The sequence below is a fragment of the Chrysochloris asiatica genome, unplaced genomic scaffold (assembly GCF_000296735.1).
Source record: "Chrysochloris asiatica unplaced genomic scaffold, ChrAsi1.0 scaffold00011, whole genome shotgun sequence".
Classification (NCBI taxonomy): domain Eukaryota; kingdom Metazoa; phylum Chordata; class Mammalia; order Afrosoricida; family Chrysochloridae; genus Chrysochloris; species Chrysochloris asiatica.
The window spans coordinates 16,536,036-16,553,093 of NW_006408529.1; the positions used below are offsets into that span (position 1 = coordinate 16,536,036).

Sequence of the window (17,058 nt, forward strand, 5' to 3'; positions counted from 1 at the left end):
GGGGCTAGGATCTCACTACCATCAAAGAAGTACAGTGTGTCCTTTGGACTCTGAGACCTCTGCATATTCAACTTCTTCATTCCAGGGACAGAAAGCTCTGACACTGAAGGAGTGGCAGAGGAGCAGCAGTGGAACCAAAAACAAGAGCAGGAGACAGAGCAGTGTACTTCCCAGCCCACAGAGCAAGTAAAACTGAGTGACATTGGGCAAGAAGCTTGTTTGTAGAATGAGGTGTACCTCCAAGTACTTAAGTGCGGGAGCTAGGTTTGCTGACTCACGAAGCTAGAGCCAAGTGCCTTCAGGCTGATGCTGTGGTGGAGTGGTGTGTCCTATTGGGCGTTTATCAGCAGTTGACTGGAATAATTGTGACCTGAGTATTTCTGACCCTGAATCTGTAACCTGTTAACTTCCCTAATAAACCTATATTGTGAGTGTTGTGGTGTCTGAGTTCTATGTGGCCTTCGTGATGGATTACTGAAGCCAGCATGAGTAGAGGGAGCTTTGGAGGAATGATTGGTGCTTTCATCACAGTGAGACACAGTGATTTTTGCAATATGTATATGCCACATTTTATTTAATCCATTCATTTGTTGATAGACATTTAGGTTGTTTCTACCTTTTCTATTGCTAGTAGTGCTGCAGTGAACATTGATGTATATGTTGCTTTTCTAATCTTCTGAGTTATTATTAATCCACGTAAAAAAGTAAGCTTAGAGAGAGACATGGTTAGGTCAAGATCCACCATTAGTAACTAGCATAGCCCTGGTTTATCTGCTTTGAAGCTCATATTCTTTCGATTCTGCTTTGCCACCCTTCTCACTTTATTTAATATGGTTCCTCAGCCTTTATGTTGGATATAATTTATGTTTATAGCCTTTTGTCATGAGACCTCCAAGTTTCATAGCCCATTCCTGTCTTCCTGAGGAAGGATATGCATGTGTTTTTTCAGCGCTTTGCTTTTACATAAATTGATTTTTCTAGGCTGAAACATAATTTGATTGGTTTAGAAGGAACTGTGGTTTTGAGAATAACATAGTTTAAGAGTGAGACCACTACTAGTCATGGGATCCCAGTAGATTGTCAAGTCCTGGGAATACTTAGAAAGGCCCAGCCATGTGACGTCTCTCTGTGGTTTACAATGAGGTTCCCGGGGATTGTGTTTATTTTTGTAACATGAAACAACACTTCAGTAGCATTACAAGAAATTACACCCATCACTTTTTCCCAACTCTGTAACTATTTTTCTCTTCAAAATAAATAAAAATTTAAAGAAGAAAAACAAAAAGTATTTGGGGAGGGGAGAGGTATTTGTATAGTTGAGTAGTCCGGTAATAGGCAGGAAAGGAATTCCAAGTCAGAGATTATTGGCTGTTCCAATTCCTCTGTGTTCCCATAGGAAAAGACACAGTGAGCAATGTCATGCTTAAAAACAATGGGCAATGAGGGATTGGCTGGATTCCAGAGAGTTCCTCACTGTTTAGCAGCTTCTCTCTGGATACGCTTTCCTCTTGAGAGGATGCTTCCTTCTAGCTCTGACACAAAGGCAGTTTTAAATGTATTATGACTATTGACTAAAAGTTGACATTATTCAGAGATAAACAGAAAGCTGATACATAGTCAGGAATGGGTTTATTAATATGACGTTTGTTCTTCTTGATGCCGAGAATGTAGTTACATATACACAAAAAAAGCTTTTAGGTTTTGCCACATCTTGGAAAGCGTATTTAAGATGAGCAGTTACTTGTGGTGACCTCATTTTCTCTCTCCAGAGAACCTACTTTGTGATTAAAACTGATCTTGACAACTTGGTTTTAAATAATGAAGACAAACCTCATTTATTGTGTTGTTAAGTGCTACCAAGTCTATTCTAGCTCATAGTGACCCTATATTGATTTTCTGAGCAGGGACTGGTGGGTTTGAATAGCTTAACTTTGCAGTTAATAGCCCAGTGTTTGTTACGGTGCCACACCAAGACTCTTCATGTATTTTAGATAAATAAAAATAAAGTATCTTTTTTTTTTTTTTTTTTTAATACAACAGCATCACTGTTTCAACAGAAGCTCTTAAGAGCTAATAGTGTGATGTGGATACTGAAAACTTAAAGCAAGAGTTCAGTGGTCTGACTCGGAAAGGGATATTTCTATCACTTGTCATCCTTGGATGACAAGTTATTTTAGAAAGTGGACAGAGGAGCAGAAGTAAGCTCTAGCTGAGGAATAATTCAGATAGGGAAAATTAGCATTTGCCCTAGGAAGTCTTTTAGAAAACTCTCTGTTAATGTGGAGTTTCTTCATTTGAATCTGTAAATAGAGGAATACTGAAAATGAGTTTCACTCAGTTCATTGGGCTACATTTAAGTTTTAATTTCTTTGAAATTCTACTTTGGGACAGTGATTAGTAAATTAGACCTTTAATGACTTGAAAGAAATAGAGTATGTAGTGGCTAATTTATACTCATATAGTCATTCAGACATGAGAAGATTCTGGTTCCATAAATACTGAATCCTTAAAAAGGAATTTTTACGTGTAGTCACTCAGTGATTTTTGGCTGCATGATACTTTGTTTTTTAATCATCCTTGCTCTCCTGATAAGGAGGCTGGTGGTGCAGTGGTTAAAGTGTTCAGCTGCTAACCAAAAGGTCAGCAGTTTGAACCCACCAGCGTCTCCACTGAAGAAAGATGTGGTAGTCTCCTTCTGTGAAGATTTCAGCCTTGGAAACCCTATGGAGCGATTCTAACTTTGTCCTCTAGGGTTGCCATCAGTCAGAATCCACTTCATGGAAATAGGTTTGGTTTGGATTTTTGGCTCTCCGTGCTTACAGACTCTCCATCAGACTGTGGATATGGAATAGGGAGAATAAGGAGAAAAACTTTCTAATAAGAGTCAGCGATCCTTTGGAGAATGGGCAAGGAGGAGGATGGGAAGAGTGGAATGAAATTGGAAAATCAGATTGAAAAATTAATAGAACTTTTGCTTAAAGAGCCAAAATAGAAAATGTTTCTTGATAAGCTTTTTAACTTGAGAGAATAAAGACCTTATTCATTAACATCCAGTAGTGACAAATAAGATGTTTATATATTACATCTAAGTATGGAATGGAAAGAAAAAGAAATATATGAACACTTGGAACCACAGCTAGAGGACTATAAAGTAAGAATTTTTTTAAAAATTAAAAGTTATGAAGGAAGTTGTAAAAATGTGCTGAGATGAGTACACACATGTGTTGTCAGATATCAAATACATGTGTGCTGTCAATAACATTCATACTTGCTTCTCCCCACAGTGAAAGATTCCCTTTTAAAAATTCAAATTCAGGAATTTCTCAAATAAGTGTTGTTTGGCTTTGGTTTTACCGTCTAATATTTTGCACCCAAACTACTATACCTATAATTGGGAAACTATTACCAGATTATTTGCGAAAGTCTTGAAAAGTTGTGACTGAAATGGTTAGTTCCAGTTACTATCTACATAGAGTTCATGTCAGCTCATGGTGACCCCATGTGTGGCCAGTAGAACTGTATTACATGGGTTTTCAAGGGCATAGTTTTCAGCAGCACATCACCAGGCCTTTCTGGTTTGGCTCCAAACTCCAGCCTTTTGGTTAGCAGCTGAGAAGGAAATCATTAGTGCCACCCAGGGCACCTATTTATTTTTCAATATAGCCCTCTAGAAGTATTTTGCTAAATTTAAAAAGTTGTCAGAAACTTCTACGTTGTTTCAGTATCTCTCTGGTGTTTAAAAAGCACTAGAATTTTAAAATTCCTCTCTCTTCCTTATACTTACATCAACTAAATTTTTAAAAAATGATTTACAATAAAATACGTTAATTTGTTAAGTGCCATCAAGTTAGTTTCAACTCCTAATGGGCTTCTAAGGAGCCGCTAGTGGATTTGAACTGCCAACCTTGCAGTTAGCAGTCCTGTACTTATCGTATAGCGCCATACCAGTACTGACCTTTTAATTTTATGGGGAGCTACCCAGAGGCTAGGAAATGATTTTAAACAGTTGAGTGTATTTTTTTTTCTTTTATTTATTAAATAGCTTTTTCTGTATATAATTATTTTTAAAGTTTTTTGAAAAAGAAACTTAATTCTGTGACTTAGTTTGCCTGTTTTTAATAATGACAATGAAGCAATGAAATTCGCACTTGGATAGCATGAAATTAAGCCAAGGATTAGAAATTCTTCACTCTCAGTTGGGTGGTCCAGGGCCATAGGGATTGACTGCAGCTGTGCAGGTGTGGCCAGCCTGAGAACAATGCTTTCCTAGTACTTGTTGGATGAGGGTGATAGGAAGTATCATTTTGTGATGAAGTAATACTAGTGAAGCTCTCGTAATTTTAACATGCCTAATAAAATGCTCTGGAGTCCTGGTGTGGCGCTGTGGGTTAATGCGCCAGACGTCAAAGCCGTTTGAACTGCAAGGTCGGCAGTTCAAGCTCACCAGCTGCTCCTTGGAAACCCTATACAGGGTCGCTATGGATCTACGCTGACTTGACGGCACTTCACAACAACAATAAAGTGCTCTAGAATTTGTGAACATTATTCAGTTTCATTTTTTTCTCTAAAATCAATAACAAAGGCCCCAATTCCATTATACATATTTTGATCTCATTGGTATGTGATCAATTAAAAAAAGAAACTTCTCTAATGTATTTTACTACTCAGATAGTGAGATTTAAATTTTCTACATATTCTTTCTCTTATTTATTTACTAATTTTTGCCAAACATTATCTTGTAGAATGAAACAAAATTTTTACTTCTTTGCTCCAGCCTAGAGTAAATCACTTTTAATAGTTTGGTATGTATTTCCAAATATTTTCCCATCATGGAAAGCTCTCCATGAAAATAAATATAATTCTAACTCATGGTTTTTAATGACTGCATTGTATTTTAAAGCATAAATGTGTCATCATTTGTTTACTATTGATGTGGTGGTGGTGGTGGTTACATGCTGTGGAGTTGGTTCTGACTCATAGCGACCCTGTACAGGGTTTCCAAGGCTATAAATCTTTACGGGAGCAGAAAGCCTCCTCTTTCTCCTGTGGAACAGCTGTTAATTTTGAACTGCTGACCCTGAGATTAGCAGCCTGATTCGTAACCACTACACTACCAGAGCTATTATTGATATACATTTGGGTTATTTCTAGTTTTATAAATCATGTTATTAAGTGAAACCATCTAGTCACTTTCAACTCACAGTGACCCTGTATAGGGTTTCCAGGACTGGCTACTGACTTGAGCTGACCTTGTGGTTCAAACTGACCTTGTAGTCCAGTGAATTAACCTGCAGTGCCACACCAGGACACCTTATAAATAATATACTCTTGTAGTGTAGTGGTTACGAATCGGGATACGTACCTCAGGGTCAGCAGTTCAAATCTACCAGGTGTTCCGCGGGAGAAAGATGAGGCTTTCTGCTATGTAAAGATTTACAGCCTCGGAAACCCTATACAGGGTCGCTATGAGTTGGAACGGAGTCTATGGCACATAACCACCACTACTGTAATTGATTATAATTAATATGACAATGAGATTTGTTGTGTATATGTTTTGCATATGTATAGCTATTTGATACATATATATATAAGTGAAATCACTGAATCAAAGAATAGACTTAGAATTTAAATATATATGGTTGAGTTATATTTTTTCTTTTTCAAAATTATATTCAAATTTATAATTTTAACAGAAACTTTAGACAATGATGTTAGATATAAATAATAAAAGATAACATTGTCTGGACACTTGTTTACTTTCTTTTTCTTATATAGACAGTTTATTAAATATGGACTTCTGTAGTCCTGGTGTGGCACTGTACGGTAAACACTGACCTGCAAGGTTGGTTTGAACTGCAAAGCCATTGGTTCAAATCCACCAGCTGCTCAGAAGGTCGCTATGAGTCTGAGCCAAGTCGACGGCACTACACAACAAAATAATTTGTGATGCTTTCTTCAACATTTATATAAGTTACCTCCTGAAAGTCTATAGAAATAGATGTCCTTCCCCCAAGTAGTATATGAAAACGACATTTTCCTGTATCTTTGCTAATATTAGATATCATGAGTTCTTATATCCTTTGGCTATCTGAACTATTGTATTGTTTTAAATTATATTCCTGTAATTAAAAATGGGGTTGTATTTTAAAAGTTATACTTATTGGTCATTTTTTTATCTTATGATTTGCCTTTTCAACTTTTTTTTGCTTAGACTTACTTTTTCTTGTTGCTGTTAAGTGCCGTTGAGTTGGTTTCGACTCATAGTGACCCTATAGAGTTTCCATGGAGCGGCTGGTGAGTTTGAACCACCGACCTTGTGGTTCAAACCGATCTTTTGGTGGAGCACTTATTATACAGCAGCACACCAGGACTCCATAAATGAGCTTCTTTGACTGGGAATCGAACCTGGGCCATAGCGGTGAAAGCGGCAAAGCCTAGTCACTTTTAGGACCTTTTAAAATATTAAAACATTGCTTAGTATGTTGCAGATAATGAATGTCTCCTAGTTTGTCATTTATATTTTGTTTATCATGTTTGTCATACAGTTTTCCATTTCAAATAGTTACAAGTTTAAAAAAATGTTTTGTTTGTAACTTCGAGATTTTGTCATATTTTAGGAAGGCACTCATCATCCCAAGATAATGAACAGCTTTCCTCCTAATACTATTTTAGTCAAAATAATATGTTAGCTCTTTTATCAATTTGTAGTTACTTTTTTGTAAAGGGTGAGGTAATATTCCTACATGAATATTAAATTACCCCAATGTTCTTTATTAAATGTCTGTGTTTTCCTCATTAATTTAAAATTCTTTGTGATCTTAATTCCTATATATTTGTGCATCTGTTTATATGTTGTCTACTGGAATCCTGGTGTGGTACTGTAGGATAAGTACTGGACTGCTAGCTGGAAGGTCAGGGATTTGCATCTGCCATCCACTCCTTGGAAACCGTATACAAGGTCACTAACTCAACACTTGAAAACTGTTCTCTTGATTTGTTACTACTCAGGCATACTGTTTGATATCTGGTAGGGAAATCCTCTCTTAATTCTTAATCTTAAGCATTATTTACTTTTCCAGGACAACTTTACAATCTGTCAAGCATTGTCTTAATGCTTTAGATAGTATTTTATACCTTTGGTTTTATTTCAATGAATGATTCATTTATTTAGAAATTGTTTGTTTCTCTTACATTTCAGAGTCCTGCTTATGGAAATTCAAACGAGTCAGTTCAGTCTAGAAGGGTAGTCATTTCTCATAACATGGATAAAGCTCTGAAAGAAGGTAAGGATTCAGTGATAGCATATCAATATTGTATAAAGCAATGCTGTGTGTTCTGAACGTGCAATAATAATCTCTAGCAGGTTTGTTTAATCTTCTTGTCTCCATATAGTATTAGGAGTTTTTTTCTTCATGTGTTTATACTTGATGACTAAATAGATCAGTCTCCATGTTTTGGTTGAATAGCAGATAATCACACATTTATTGAGTAGATATTTCTGATAACGTGAAGCTAGACAGGCATGTGGAACTAATTTCACCGTATGAAGCAAGGATCTGTTCTCTGTTTCCTAAGATAGCTATCAGGAATGATTTTTGTTTTCTTTTGGGTATAACCTAAGAGGGATTGGGATTCATGTGCTCAGGCTCACTCATGGACAATCAAATCAAATCAACCAAATTAAGGGATAGTAGTCAATTATAAAGAAGAATTAAGGATAATATTTTTCCACAGAGTTCCTAATTGTGACATTTTAACCACTAAATGCACTCAGATCTCATTAGATCTAATATTGAGTATTCACTATTTGCTCAATAGTGTCCTGGGTATTAAATTGTAAATTCTTGATTTGAAAATGATTCTTTATAAAATCTTATCCATTTAAAAACATTGCAGATACTGACTTCAGTACTTTATAAAATAATTTCTGAATTTCTGGGAAATATTCGTACTTTCATTACTTTTTATAGTGGTTTTTAAAAGGTGTAGCTAATGTTGCATTTACATTTATTTCAAAAGTGAACACATTTCTTTTAGTTTCAATTGACTCTTAATACTTGTCTGAATTTAAGCGGTAAATGTCTATTTTCACAAGTAGTTCAGGCTATGCAAAAGACCACAATTTGAAAACACTAATGATAACAGAAGACATACTGCAAGGCCAACAGGTACGGAATTTGATCTTCTTTGGAACGTGCCCTAGATATGGGAACCTAATGTGGTCAAACTCTATTAGATTCAATCTGTGACCAATTCTAAAGGATGTCAGAGTGTCCAGTGAGTAGATGCGGACACAGAGGAAGCCTGCCGTGTACCTGAAAGACTGTCACTTCTCCTGCCCTTTTGTGCTCACTTTACCTGGTGGCATGTGATTCATACAATTCTTTCTGATGAATGAATTAACAGACCAGTTAATGACACAAACTAATAACCTCATATCTTCCTAGCCAGTAACTTGGGTTCCATACAGAGATAGAAATTCTTAATTGCATTTAAAAGCTTTGCAAACCATAAAAACCATCTAAGTGAATAGTGGAATTTTTGCTGTACTGTTCCTGGTTGAGGGAGCACAGTAGCTCCATGTGATAAGCACTAGACTGTGAACCACAAGGTGCATGGTTTGAGCTCACCAGCCACTCTGCAGAAGAAAGATGGAACTTTCTGCTCCTGCAAAGATTTAAAAACTCAGAAACCCCTATACAGGGTCACTATGAGTCAGAATCATTTTAACAGCACTTAACAACAAGAGCCTGGTTGAATGAGGACTATTTCTGCCTTCTAAGCTATCTGTGTTCAGTAACCTCATATGCATCTGAAAGTTGGACAGTGAATGAGGAAGACTGTAGAAGAATTGATGCTTTTGAGTTATGGTGGTGGAGGAGAATATTGAAAGTGCCGTGGGCTGCCAAAAGAACCAACAGATCTGTGTTGGAAGAAGTGCAGCTAGAGTGCTCCTTGGCCAAACTTCATCTCTCCTACTTCATACATATTGTCAGGAGGGACCAGTCCCTGGAGAAGGATATTATGTTTGGTAAGGTGGAAGGTCAGAGAAAAAGAGGAAGACCCCCAGTGAGATGGATTGGCAAAGTGGCAGCATGAGTGGGCTCAGGCGTGGCAACAATTGTGAGGTAGGCCCAGGATTGGGCAGTGTTTTGTTCTGTTGTGCATAGGGTCGCTATAAGTCAGTACCAACTCGATGGCACCTAAAAACAACAACAAGAAGAAGCTATCTGGATAGGCCATGGATATTTATGAGACAGAGTTGAATGTATCTTTGAATTTTTCTTAGGAAAGGCTGGGGTGAAAAAAATGGCTCTGTTCTCTCTTTGCTTATACTGTTTGTTTAGCTTGAGTTTCCTTGTTCTGAAAATTTAGAGTTGGAGATTACATAATATCACATACTCTGGACTAACATGGGAGCCTTATAAGTGTCTCTGAATATCAAGTTTTTCTTCAATTTCTTAACATCTTTTCACGTTAATCTACCAAAAACTGAAGTTCCAATCAAGTTATTTCATTCTTTTAAATCTTTGGTGGTTCTCCTTTACCTATTGATTCCTTTGAGAATAGCCCTAGAAAATAGATTTGAGGAATAACTGCCCCTGAATTTTTGTTGCCTTTCGTTACGCTTTAAAAGAACGACTTGTTCCTGGCAGTGAAGATGGTGGTGGTGGTGGTGGTGTGCTGTGGAGTGGATTCCGACTCATAGTGTATAGGGTTTCTGAGGTTGTAAATTTTTACTGGAATAGAAAGCCTTATCTTTTTCTCTTGCGGAGATGCTGGTAGATTTGAACTGCTGATCTTGTGGTTAACAGATAATGTGGCTTCATTTCTTACTGTAGTTAATTATGTTCATTTATTCTTCCTTAATAATTATTTTATTTCTGAATAAATCCAGTGCAATCCAGCAGATTGTGATTCATAATGACCCTGTAGTGTAGAGTAGAGCTGCCCCATAGGGTTTCCAAGACAGCACTGTAGGATAAGCACTGGACTGCCAACTGGTTGTTCAGTGATTCAAACCTACCAGTTGTTTCTCAGAAACCCAATACAGAGTTATTCTGAGTTGTAACCAACTTGATGACACTTAACAACAACAGCAAATCTCTACGGATGCTGATTGCCACATCTCTCTTCTGCAGAGTGGCTGGTGAGTTGGAACTGCTGACCTTCTGTTTAGCAGCTGAGCACTTAACTACTGCATCACTAGGGTTCTTTCTGGGTTTTTTTCTTAATAAAGACCATAAAATAATTTCATTATTTTTCTGTCTTGTTAAGTTGACCTATAGTGTAATATTTAAAAACATATTGTTGCATGTGTACCTATATAAATGAGCTTATGCAGTTATATAATACATATTTAGGATCAAGACTTTTTTATACTTTTATACTTAGATTATACATACTTTTATGAATATATTTCTGTGATACTTAGCTTGAAAAGGGATGTTGATAATAGAAGATATGCCCGTGATTAACCCTGTCTCTATTAATGAGAACAGATTTATATGGGTATTCATTTTTATCAGTTCCTAATGGAAGCTATTGTCCTAAGAGTATATAGAGCTGTATGAAATAACATGAAGAAAGCCTGGTTGTACTGTGATAAAATACTGAAGCAGTTCAAACCCACCAGCTTCTCTAAAAGAGAAAGATGTGACAGTCTGCTTCTATAAAGATTTACAAGCATAGGAAACCTATGGGGAAGTTCTACTTTATAGGGTCACTATGACTTGGAGTTGACTCATTAGCATTAGGGTTTTATTAATATATGCAGAGTAGTTAACAAATGTATTGGGACATTTTGGAGGTAAATGCATCTTAAGCTTTTAGCTTGTGCAATATGTTATTTTAAAGACATGAAGATCTCTGATTCAGGAGAAAGATGAGGCCTTTTGTCCCTGCAAGATTTACAGCCTAGGAAACCCTATACTGGGTCACTAAGAGTCAGAACTGATTCCATGGCCTTTAAGACTAACAAGATCTTATATGATTGCTCTTAAATTTCCTACCTGTTATAAGCTAAAATTAAAATTGAAATTGAAATTAAATTTTAACAAAAAGCAAAAATGCTTCTATTTCCAAACATTTGAGCTGCAGGTTTATTTGCAAAAATGTGCTGAATAGAAAAAATATTTGACTGGCAAACAGGAGACTTGGCTTTGTCACCTATTTAATTTTGAACTAGTTATTTCACTTCATTTGGCATCAATTTCCTTAGGAGATCAAACTAAATTATTGTGTAGGAACTATGATCTGTTTGTTTGTTGCCAAAAGTGAGATTATTGGATTGGTCCATTTTGTGGGTTTTTTTGGTGTTAATTTCTTCCATCTGGATTAGAAACGTTATCTGTTTTCTCCTTAGTGAACTGTTGTTTTAGTTAGGTGTCTTTAAGTCAACTCAGACTCTCAGAATCCTGTGCCCAACAGTGCGAAACACTTCCTGGTCCTGCATCATCCTCACAATTGTTATGTTTGAGACTATTGTTGCAGTCATTGGGTCAGTCCATCTTGTTGGGAGGGCCTTCTTCTTTTTCAGTGACTTCTGTTTTATCAAGTACGGTGTCCTTTTCCCGGGTCTGGTCCCTGCTGATATCATGTCCAAAGTACATAAGGCAAAGTCTTGCCATCCTCGCTTCTAAGGAGTATTCTAGTTGTGCTTCTTCCAAGACAAATATGATCTGTGGTATTTTCAGTGTTCTTTACTAACACCATAATTCAAATGCATCAGTTATTCTCTAGTCTTTCTTATTCATTGTCTAGTTTTCACAAGCATATGAGTCAGTTGAAAATACCAATGCTTGTGTCAGCCACATGTTCTCAAAATGACATCTTTGCTCTTTAGCATCTTAATAAATAAGTATTTTGCAGAAGATTTGCCCAGTGTAATAAATCATTTGATTTCTTGACTGCTGCTTCCATGAGCTTTGATTGTGGATCCAAGCAAAATGAAATCTTTCACAATTTTAATCTTCTCTCCATTTATCATGATGTTATTTATTAGTCCAGTTGTATTTTTTTTTTTTCTCTTTACATTGAGTTGTAATCCACACTAAGGCTGTATGTAGTGTTTGATCTTCATCAGTAAGTGCTTCATGTCTTCTTTGCTTCCAGCAAGCAACGTGTATCATCTGCATATCACAGGTTGCTAATGAACCCAATACTGATGTCATATTCTTCTACACAAAATCAAGCTTCTCACATTATTTCTTCAGCATACAGATTGAAAAAGTATGGTGAAAGGATACAACACTCGTTGCAGACCTTCCCTTAATGTAAACCATTCAGTATCCCCTTGTTCTGTTTGAAAGCATTCCTCTTAGTCTATGTACAGGTTTTCATGAGCAAATGAAAACATGTAGTTTGTTGTGATCCACACAGTCGAATACCTTTGCATAGCCACTGAAGCACAGGTATTCTGGTATTCTCTGCTTTCAGCTAGGATCTATCTGACATCAGTAATTATATCCCACATTCCACATTCTCTTTTGAATCCAGCTTTGATTTCTGTCACCTCCCTGCTGATAGGATATAATGTTGCAGCCATTTTTTAATTAACTTAATTCAAAAAGTAAGTAAACATTTACTTGCAGGTGATATTAATGATACTGCTAAATGATTTTTACATCCTGTTGGGTCACCTTTCTTAGGAATGAGAACAAATGTGAATCTCTTTCAATCAGTTAGCCACATAGCTGTCTTAGAAATGTCTTGGCATAGACGAGTGAGCACTTCATGCTGCATCAGTTTGTGGAAACATTTCCATTTGCATTCTGTCAATTCCTGGAGCCTGGTTTTCATCAGTGCTTTCACTGCAGCTCTGACTTTTTCTTTCAGTACCATCTGTTCTGTACCATCTTCCTTCAGTAACATATGCTACCTTTTAAAAAGATTGAACATTGATCAGTTCTTTTTAGAACAGTGATTCTTGTGTATTCTTTCCATCCTCTTTTGATGCTTCCTGTATCATTCATTATTTTGCTTATAGTTGTTGCTGTTGTTGTTTGCTGAAATACAGATTGAATAAGCACGGTAAAAGAATACAACCCTGGCTCACACCTTTCCTAATTTAAAACCATTTGGTGTTCCTTGTTCTGTTTAAACAACTGCTTCTTGGTCTATGTACAGGTTCCTCATGAGCACAATTTAATGTTCTGGAATACTCATTCTCTGCAGTGTTGTCCATAGCTTGTCATGATCCACAATTGAAAGCCTTTGCATAGTCAACAATGCACTGGTAAACATCTTTCTGATATTCTCTTCTTTCAGCCAAGATCTATCTGATGTCAGCAGTGATATCCCTCATTCCACGTCATCATCTGAATCTGGCTTGAACCTCTGGAAGTTCTCTGTCAATGTATGGTTGCAGCTGTTTTGGAACTATGTTTAGCAAAATTTTGCTTACCCGGGATATTAATGAGATTAGTTCGATGATTTCCGCATTCTGTTGGGTCACCTCTCTTTGGAATGGGCACAAATGATTTCCGCATTCTGTTGGGTCACCTCTCTTTGGAATGGTCAGATGGCTATCATCCAAATATCTTGGCATAGATGAGTGGATGCCACCAGTGCTGTATCAATTTGTTGACAGATTTCAGTTTGTATTTTATCAGTCCCTGGAGCCCTGTTCTTTGCCATTGCCGTCAATGCACCTTGGGCTTCTTTCAGTATCATTGGCTCTTGATTATATGCTACCTCTTCAAATGGTGGAACATCAACCATCTCTTTCTGGTTTAGTGACTCTGTGTATACCTTCCATCTTCTTTGAGTGCTTTCTGCATCATTCATTGTTTTGCCCATAGAGTCCTTCAATATTGCAAGATGAGGCTTGAATTTTTTCTTCAGTTCCCTCAGCTTGATGAATGCTGAGTGTGGATTTCCCTTTTGGTTTTCCAACTCCAGGTATTTGCACATGTCTTTGTCTTCTCGAGCTGCCTTTTGAAATTCTCTATTCAGCTCTTTTACTTCTTCATTTCTTCCATGTGCTTTAACATCTCTACACTGAAAAGCAAGTTTTAGAGTCTCATTTGACATCCATTTTCGTCTTTTCCTTCTTTCTTGTCTTACTGACTTTTTGCTTTCTTCCTGTATGATGTTCTTGATGTCATCCCACAATTCTGTGATCTTTGGTCTTTAGTGTGTAATGCATCAAATCTGTTCTTGAGATGATCTCTGAAATCAGGTAGGGTATGTTCAAAGTCATATTTAGACTCTTGTGGACTTGTTTTAATTTTCTTCAGTTTCAGCCTGAATTTGCATAGGAACAATTGATGGTCTGCGCCACAGTCTGCCCTTGGCCTTATTTTGACTGGTTTTGTGGAGCTTTTCCACTGTCTCTTTCCACAGATGTAGTTAATTTGATTTTCATATATTCCATAGGGTGAGGTCCATGTGTACAGTCATTCCCTTATGATGTTCAAAAAAGATGTTTGAAATGAACAAATCATTGGTTTTGCAGAATTCTGTCATGTGATATACAGCATCATTTCTATCACCAAGACCATATTTTCCACCTACTGATCCTTCCTCTTTGTTTTCAAACTTTGCATTCCTATTGCCAGTAATCATCCCACCACTCGTCCGTCAGTTGTTGGACTGCCGTGGCTTGTGTGTTACTGTGATTCTGGAAGCCATGCCATGGGTATTTTAAATACCAACAGGGTTACCCACAGTGCACAGGTTTCAGCTGAGCTTCCAGATGAAGACAGACTAGGAAGAAGGAGAGATGGACAATCCGAATATTCAGTCACTGAAAATAAGAGTGGAACACTATCAGCACCAGAATATTGGCTATAGAAATCCTACAATATTAAAAGTCAAGGCTTGAATTTTTTCCTTTCAACTTGATAAACACTGTGTTTCTTCCCTTTTGGTTTTCTAACTCCAGTACATTTCATTATAATATATTTCACCTTGTCTTTTCTAGCTGTCCTTTGAAATTTTCTATTCAGCTGTTTTACTTTCTTATTTCCTCCAGTTGCTTTAGCTTCTCTACACTTAAGAATAAATTTCAGAGTCTTGTCTGACTAGACTGAATTTTGGTATTTTCTTTCTTTCCTGTGTTTCTGTTGTCCTTTTGCTTTCTTCCTTTGTGATATTCTTAATAGTATCCCATATCTCTGCTTGTCTAATAGTCACTAGTGTCTATTAGCAGTCTTGAGATGGTTTGTAAATTCAGTTGGGATATAGTCATGGTCATATTTTTCCTCTTGTGGACTTGTTTTAATTTTCTTGAACTTCCAACTGAATGTACATATGAGTAGGTTCCACCAGTGGCTCAATACCAACATTCAAAACAAGACCCTCTGGTATTTAAAATACTGGTGGCATAACTTTCAGCAGCAATATACAAGGCAACACAGTACAACAAACTGACTGATGAGTGGTGGGAAGAACACATTAGGAGGAGTAAATTTGGAATAGGGGCCTCTTTTTCTTACTCTAGGACTGAGATCCTGGCCTCACCTCAAAGTGGGTAGCCATAGCCAACTGGATATTAAATTCATGTATTGAGAATTCAGGCTGGATTGGAGGGGATGCACCCAAATGGTGATTGCAGAGTTTTCTGGGACACTTCCCTATAGGTGCTGTTGGAACTTGCTAGCATTGTTACTGGTTTGCATGCTGTAAATTCCAGATAGGAACCAAAAGGAGACTTCTCTCTCTTTTTTAGTATGTCCCATCAACATCCTTTCTGGACAAAACTAATGTACAAGCTGTCAAAGAGCAAATGCTTACAGGGTGAGTATCATAAGGCAGGCAGAGAAGGATGATTTGGAACTGAGAGACAAAAAACTGCTAACTGGCACATTCTGTGGTGTGTTGTCACTCTTGTCAGATGGTCGATTATTTTATCCAAAAATCCAGTTAGTTTGGAGCCAAAATACGCTTTTAAAAAAAATTGTACTCTTCAAGACAATTCAGAACACGAAGTCATCATCCTTCAAGCATTCTAGTTAGGTGAAAATCTTCAATTTTAAAAGATCTTAGAAGGAAAGATTACTTTTCTTGAGTTCTGTTTTCTACTCTCTTTATGCTTTGTTGTTGTTGTTGTTATGTGCCGTGGAGTCAGTTCCGACTCATAGCGACCCTGTACAGGGTTTCCGAGGCTGTAAATCTTTACAGGAGCAGAAAGCCTCATCTTTCTCCCACGGAACAGCTGGTAGTTTCGAACTGCTGACCTTGCGGTTCGCAGCCCGATTCATAAGAGAGTGTTAAATAGGAGGTCAATTGGGAGGTTGCCAATTTCCAGTATAAAAGTTGTCTTGAGTTAGCTTCTTTCATGTGTATTTCACTTACTGCTTTGTTCATTTCTGGTAGTGTTCGACTATGGTTACCGAGATTACATTCTTTCCTGGTATGGGAACCTCAGCAGAGATGAAGGACAGCTATACCATCTGCTCTCCGAAGACTTTTGGGAAATTGCCAGACAGCTGCGCTACAGACTAAGTCATGTGGATATGGTTAAACTTGCCTGCAATGATGTTGTGAGAACTTTACTCACTCATTTCTGTGACCTGAAAGCTGCTAATGTCAGGTAATTGTTATAATTTGACAATTTTTCCCCCTTAAAATAATTTTCTTATTATTAAATAAGGGGTTAAAATCAAGACAGGTATGCCTCTTGCTTGGCACTTGTCTTGGATATATAAAGAGATATTGAGGAGGGATGATTATAGTGTTATGACATTAGGGGTAGATTTATAAATTTCTTATAGAAAATCACTTTATAGACATTTAGTTTGTAAGAACCTAGAAAGTGCTTAGGAATAGAAATTTTTAACTACAGTATTTTATTCTGTGAACAGTGTCAGTCAGTCAACAATTTTAGAAATATTTAAATATAGTTCTTTTTTGTGTGTGTGTGAGTCCTATATTAGATCTGTTGTGTGACAGTAACTTGAAAATTGATTTTTTTAAAAAATCTGATACTGAAGCTTGTAGGCTATAATTAGAGAAAATTTTTCAGTGTGAAAATAACTAATATTCAGGCATCTTAACCATCCTTACATTTTTTGAAAGGGGCTGTGTGTAGCTATTAGGTGAATCTGCCTATGG

At 37.0% G+C, this 17,058-nt stretch overlaps 1 protein-coding gene across 1 annotated transcript in view; it reads left to right on the top strand.

The window, feature by feature from the left end:
- The first annotated feature begins 7,204 nt into the window (after window positions 1-7,204).
- Window positions 7,205-17,058, top strand: part of SNX25 (sorting nexin 25) — a 130,082-nt gene continuing 120,228 nt past the window's right edge. The window contains exons 1-2 of the mRNA XM_006834437.1: window positions 7,205-7,283; window positions 16,321-16,537. Of these exons, the coding sequence (XP_006834500.1) occupies window positions 7,262-7,283; window positions 16,321-16,537 (239 nt within the window). The 5' untranslated portion in view covers window positions 7,205-7,261. The remainder of the gene's footprint in view (window positions 7,284-16,320; window positions 16,538-17,058) is intronic.